General features: G+C 37.3%; 1 protein-coding gene across 8 annotated transcripts in view; it reads right to left on the bottom strand.

Moving 5' to 3' along the window:
• pan (pangolin) overlaps positions 1-7,500 on the bottom strand; it is a 575,726-nt gene that overhangs the window by 548,283 nt on the left and 19,943 nt on the right. For all 8 annotated transcript variants that reach the window (XM_067095689.1, XM_067095688.1, XM_067095686.1 and 5 more), the window contains exon 2: positions 7,409-7,499. In XM_067095689.1, the coding sequence (XP_066951790.1) occupies positions 7,409-7,499 (91 nt within the window). The remainder of the gene's footprint in view (positions 1-7,408; position 7,500) is intronic.

The following is a 7,500-nucleotide window of genomic DNA, read 5'->3' as shown; positions in this document are numbered from 1 at the left end:
CAGTTTAGGTAAACGAACTCAGTAGCACCACTAATGAAAAGACAAATGGCAGCTCTCGAGAACAGCGGCCATCACCTCAGACGGAGAGGAGGCCCAATCATACAGGCCAGAGTAGGAAAATCAAGATGAAGCGACAGGCTATGCAACGAAGTGTCGTTTTCGGGAAGGTAAGTTTATTATACAATATTGCATTGCATTTCATCTACGAGCATACAAAGGCAAATGTAAAAATGCCAATAACAATAACTGACCGGATGTACATTTTATTCATCATCGCCAAATCTACTGTTTTGGCCGTGTGCACAGACCCCGAAAAAAACATATAAAGCTTACGAATAACTTTTATAATAAAACACAGCTGGAAGCTGTGAAATTGATTCACTGAATGCAAAGATGAGTTTACATATGAAAAAGGCACAAGTGACACCAGTGCAAATGAAAGACGATGGGGCGGCATTGGGATACAATTTCGACCCTTATCCAGAGAAAGCATACAACCAGGGGAATCGGATTCCGTCCCTCGATGACACTCATAAATGCTATTTAGTGAGTTTCAGCAAAGTTATATAATTCGTTTGAAGTAACGAAAAATGTATGCAAAAAACAATGATGCTCTAACGTTAACACTGCTCCTATTTCATTGGCTGGTTAATGGACCAATCATAAGCCATATACGCACCAAAAGGGGTTAGCAGCGAGTGCTTATGTAAGCGCACATGGGCGTTTTAACATGTTTTGCATATGATCAGGGCTCCCACCCAGACCGAACCGACGGCACAAGTACAAACACACAAATAATATTTGGGCAAAACTCAGTCCTATGACAAAGAATCTCACAGCATTCGTTATAAAAACCTCACCATCAGCTTCATAAAGCGTATCTATTTCTGCGCAAAGCAAATTGCCATGAATCTCAACACGTATAACCATATACGCAGCTGTTACAAGGCATGCGCAGTCTATTACAAGTGAAAGCAAACAGCCTAAGGGGAAGTGGAAATCAAGAATAAAAATGAACTGCTCTTCGGTATGATGAGCGTTCTTATAACAAATGTTTAACCGGAAGTCGATTTTTGGCAATCAGCTGTGGAGTTGGTGCCACATCTCTCACCATGCAAACTTTCCAATGACCACATTTCAGTGAGCAATTTTATAATGCGTTCTACTGCCCAACTTATAAAGGAACTGCCCTACTAAAATAGCAAAAAAATCTTATAAAATCTGCTTGGCTGATTACAGGTCGTATGCACTTGTTCCAGTACTAACAGCTTTCCGTGTATGAAAAGCTGCAAACGTCTAATATTATAATGAATTCTTCAACGATGTGTGACAATAGCTTGGCCAACACAAATCTTTTCATGCACTGAACGACACATGAAATTCATAAAAGAATTAGAACTTACAATGAGTGTGACTATAACTTTTCTTCAAAATACAAAGCTAATGTAGGCTACGTTACACTAATATATCAGAAATAAGATCCAACCTCACCTTACTTATAACTTTCAAGTGATCAATATTAAACACATCTTCTAGGTTACTATATAACCTCAGCAATCCCAAGTGTCAGCATGGATCAGTATCATACTAAGGAAATGTCAATAACATTTGTTATTTGGAATGGACAGTTTCACAGAACAAGAAACTCGTAGGGAGTAGCGCCGTCCGTGCACCTCATGCGGTGCACTGTCGGCATTACATAAGGATCTTTGCAGCGTCCCTTCGGCCCATGGCTGCAACCCCTTTCATTCTTTTTACTGTACCTCCGTTCATAATCTCTTTCTACCATCTTCCTTTCCACCCTCTCCTGACAACTGATCCACAGTGCAACTGCGAGGTTTTCCTCATGTTACACCTTTCAAACCATTATTTCTATCAATTTTCCTTTGAGCGCTATATGACCTCATAGGTCCAGCGCTTGGCCTTTGGCCTAAATCTATCTTTACAGAACAAGAAGTACTTCCACATAGGGTCGCGCTACTCCCAAATTTAACATTCGACAGCAAATCGTTAATTTCTAGGAAACAAATATGAAGACTGGAAATCATGCAACATACAGACTGCACTGAACTGAGGAAATAGAAAACAAAGTCCAACATTTTTAAAGTATTATTTGGTGAAGGAAGAGCACGAGCATCAATTCCCCACAATCAAACCAAATCCATAATTCCGAGCACAGTCTTCTGTCTGCTGAGAGCATAATAAATCACTACTGATGATCATGGAAAATGTCCCCACAATCTGTAATATAAAACTGCACCAAACAAATAACTGAAGTATAAAACTGTGATTCATTTGAAAGCTGTCAGATAATAGTGTTTAAAAGTTCAAAATCGGATTGTAACTTTCCTGTCAAAGATAATCAGTCACACCTGTCAAAAACTGTTATCTTTAATTTTCCTGATAAAAAAACTCGCCATAACTTTTTCCTGAAAGCAAAATTTTGGAAAAACAAAAAATCCGAAGGGGGTTTTTTCCGTCATTTCATCGTCCACACGGATGTTGCGCGCCAGCTGTCCTCCTTGCTCGAGACGGATCATGGAACGAGCTAAAATCACAGAACCCGTTCGATGCAGATGCCCCACAGATTGTAGCTCTGTTCACGTGTATATTTTGATCCACTAAATAACAACAATAATACAAAAAGGGAGACAGGTCCCCTGACAAGACTCCCTTTCTCACCCGGTTCCTCCAGACTGTATTCCATTGCTGGGAAAACGCCACTAGCTGTTCGGCCTCACCCTTTCCCTCAACCCTCTCGGGATACACGACGCACAGACAAACTCTCGCTCATCAATGCAAATACACACATAACACTAATCTCTGCAAGACTGTCCTCGAAGGCCAGATGGACGACAGACACCTAATCTGCAAGCAAGCAAGCAGCCAGAAAAAGAAATTGGATCAAATGCTCCTCAACAGAATCGTTAAGGAATAAAAATTGCTTTTGAATGCAGGTCAGAATCACCATGACTAATTAGATGTGCTTGTTCTCAAGAAGCGAGGATTACGAGCCACTTCAGGATCGTGTTGCAAGAGGCAATAAAATGGGACAGAGAAGCCTCCATTGTTTTGGAAGGAATTAAACGGATTCCTGGCCCTTGCCAATGCCACAAAAAGACGACACAAATCCGTGAGAACTAATAGAAAAAAAAAGCCAATTCTATTGCATTTCTCTTCTTAATCTCCTTTGCTTTTCATTCACTGTTCCTCAACAGTCATCACATGAACAAGCTCCAATCCTTGACAGCCAAAAGAGCCCATAAAAGACGTGGGACTTCAATCATTATATGTACACAAAATTTCTTTGAAATAACACACCTTCAAAATCTCCTCTCAAAACAAATTATTGTGCAATGTATCTGGGTAAATTTTCTCTGTTTCAGGCGTCCCGCGTATGTACAGTAGTACACTAACCATACATACGTTTGTGAGAGTTCGCACTGAAGCAAGCTTTTTGTTATGGTATGCTAGATGTAGCATTTGCCCTTGTCCTTTCTGTACAAGGAATCGTGTGCTCCTCCTGGTACCAAATTTAAGTTTCCATACAATACACTTGTACTGTCTACTAATTAAGAAGTCACAAACCGCCAAAAAGAAATGAAATTAAAAACTGTTATTGCTGGAGGTGAAAAGCCTTGTGAAACAGGACCCGTCAAAAAAAAAAAATTGTAAAGAAAAGAAACAAGAACAATTAGAGCTAATATTTCTGCAGACGTCATCCGGAACACAACAAAATGATTTTCCTTTTAGTAAATCCTCGAGTAGAAAGTAATCAAATAAATATACGGGGGAGACGGCGATGCCACCGGTCCTGATGTACTCAGCAAGAGCTTTCCAAAAAACAAATCAACGGTCATTTCACCATTTCACAGGCCCTGTGCTTGACAGCATATGCTTCATCATTTTCAAATTTAATTTCTCCATTTTCCTTAGTTGGTCTGGCGATGACCGATGCTTTAAAGCCATCTTTCTAAATGCACTGATGTTTATTCGGAGAACATGAAAAAAAAGACATTGGATCTTCAATAAATAAATAAATAAATCACACACACATCATATATATATGTATGTATAAATAAATAATAAATAAATATATATATATATATATATATATATATATATATATATATATATATATATACTATATATATATATATATATATATATATATATATATATATATATATATATATATACATATATATATATATATATATATATATATATATATATATACATATATATATATATATATATATATATATATATATATATATATATATATATATATATATATAATACTATATTGTTTATATTTATACACGACGAAAAACAAAGTGACATATTCCATACATGCATATGTGGATGGTACTATCTAAAATATACTTACTGTATTTACTCTTTAAATCAATATGTAAGTAACATGTGCAAAGAAGTGCACAGCGCGAGGGCAGCTCGAAAAAGTTTCATCTAAACATCGAAATACTTTTTATGTTCTTTGTCAATCTCAAGCACGCAGATGAGAATTATCCGCTTTCTTTCTCAACTTTTCAATTCGACATTAACGTTTTTAGTGAAGATGTCTATAGACAGATACAATTTTTACAACAATCGACTGAAGACACTTAATTTCTCTCTTCTTAATTAAATTAATCTATCAAAAACGTTCATAAAAATGACACAGCCATAACGTTCTTGCTAGCTTTTAGACCAAGAAAAATTCATACCGCCTCAACCTTGAATAATCGACACATTGCCCACCTAAAAAGTAATCCACAGTTAGAATGAATAGCATGACTACAGTATAGTTGCTTCTATGCACTCTACCTGATTATTTAAAAGCCTTCGTTAAGAATTATGAATTGAGCATCGAAACGGTTAAGAATACAAGAGACACTAGCTCTCGCCCGAGTCTGTCGGAAGAACGTCCGGAAAGTGTTTGTGTCTGGTACTTCTGAAAGATAAAGTTAATCACGAGCAACGTGCATAATGTCTCTCCCTTTTAGCTTTCTGTAAAAGGAAACTTTTGAGATGACTATTTGTCTGTCTGTCCGCGCTTTTTCTCTTCGCTCTCAGATCTTAAAAACTATCGAGGGTAGCGGGCTGCAAATTGGTATGTTGATCATCCACCCTCCAGTCTTCAAACATATCAAATTGCAGCCCTATAGCGTCAGTAGTTTTTTTTTTTTTATTTATTTAAGGTTAAAGTTAGCCACGATCGTTCGTCTGGCACCGCTATAGGTGCCAACACAGGCCACCACCGGGCCGCGGCTGAGTTTCATACAGCATTATACGTTGTACAGAAAACTCGATTCCGCCGAAATAACTTCGGCGCGTTTTCTACTTGTTATCTTTCGTACGCAAAGTTAAGGGCAATCGGAGAGGAAGCAATGACCTGGAATATGACGACAAATGTAATCTTACTTGATGTTCATTTACAACGGCAAAGAGAATATCATAAATAGGTGTTTTATATTGAAATAGGTGTTTTAAATTGAAATATTACTGATTATATCACAATGCCGCTGTAAATTCCATATGTCCTGGTTGCAGCTCACAAAACAATACGGTAAGTTGTATGCATTTACCTTTGTCTAGTGTGGTAAGTTTACTGCACTGGAATATAATTCTTCAACAGACGAATAAAATAAAATGCATAAAAATATTACAGAATATGGATCGAAAAATATTCTGTTCTCAGATACTGCCTGGTGTCAAAGTACATATTTTAAAGTATTAAAATGATAAATCTCGATCACTGTTGAGCTTGCATCTCAGTTCCGACAAAGAACTCGGCATTATGCAGGGGTTCTTGTCATATCGATCTATCGCTAATTCACCTGATTAGTTGAAGTAAGGGCTTCGCAATTTCCTCAAGCTGACTGACAGAGTCTCTTTAAATGCATTCTATGACCCGCTGTCATTCAGTCCGGAGAAAAACCGCCACCACCCAAGTCATGCCACTGCAATTAGAGGCACTAAGCATGTTTTGAAACTGAAATTTTTGCGATCTTTTTCCACTTCGTATTCTAATAATAACTTTCCAGCATAAGCTACTCCAGAAGCAACATACTGTTGTTAATGTGACTCAAAGCCAAAAAAATCGCAGCCGATAAGTCAGGTTAGGCAAAATATATTTCAAAACTACATTACGGTTAATGATTTAATCAAAATGTGCTATAATATATGATTTTAATTGCTCTAAACCATTAAAATTTCACGGGAATTAGCATGGAAAGCATCGACATTTCAAAATGGTTTACGCTCAACCACAGACGCAGAAGTACCTCATGGGGATTACAAAATTTACCAATACATTTTTAGAGGAAAGTTGTAATACCGGTCTGTCACTACGCTGTATTAGTTTTTCCATGTCTGAATACGTAAAACCCATCCCTACACTTACCTGACCAATTCGACAGAATAATTCAGAACACCAACAAGGTTTTTTTTTTTTTTAAGAATGTGTTCTTCCACGAAAACAGTTAACAGTACATACGAATAAACACTGAAACCTCTAAGCTCTTGTGACATGCGCGTTGAATATATTGAATCTCGTTCAATGACCACGTCCACAGCATTTCACCAGCGTTGCATGTTTGCTAACCTGTTTTTAGACTAATCTGGACAACTGACACAAGTGAATGTATTGAACATGACTATCATATTCTTCTAATACAATTATTGTCATTGGAATTCACAATCGCTGCTATTATCTGTCAACAGTTATATATTATTGGAACCCAGACCAACTCAATGAAATTATCGCAAGACTAACGTACAAACAGAAATAAATTAAGCAATAACTTTACAATTCCTATCTTTCACTGTCATAATTACGGGAGGTACTGATTTAAGTTAGGAAACTGGTCAAACAAAATGTTCACTTGATTTCTTACGTAGGCTAACTTAAATCAGTACCTCCCGTAATTATGACAGCAGAAGATAGGAATTGTAAAGTTATTGCTTAATTTGTTTATGTTTGTACGTGATCCTTATGTTTTAACATGATCCACATGATATTATAAAGACATAAAATGTGACTCCAGCTATCTGAATTTTTAAATGCACTAACTTCCGGCTCATGTCTTGCGGGTCAACTTTAGTATGTTATGAAACTTGATAATCTTAGTGGAACTCCAAGAACCAGAATTAAATAACAATAAGGGTGAAAAACAAACTACGTATTCCTCGTGTTCCATGATCCACACTTGTACTTACTGCTGCATCGCAGATCTGCTGCACTTATCTGCACACTGCAGTATTCAGATTATTGACAAAAACACGGACTCACTTACCAAAAGATTCAAGTTTTAAAGGCTGAAAAGTACCAACAATACAGTATTTTTTTTTTTTATGCAAAACTGGACTTAAAGATGGTGACACAAAATGACAACTTCCTTACCGAAGAGGCCGAACGGTGAGGTTTCTGGAAGGCGACCATCGAGCTTCGAGGCGCTGGCGAAGGAAGAGGAAGGCACATGGGTGCTCTTGTCC

The sequence above is a fragment of the Macrobrachium rosenbergii genome, chromosome 51, assembly GCF_040412425.1.
Source record: "Macrobrachium rosenbergii isolate ZJJX-2024 chromosome 51, ASM4041242v1, whole genome shotgun sequence".
Lineage (NCBI taxonomy): Eukaryota > Metazoa > Arthropoda > Malacostraca > Decapoda > Palaemonidae > Macrobrachium > Macrobrachium rosenbergii.
This window is presented reverse-complemented; position numbering and strand designations above follow the sequence as displayed.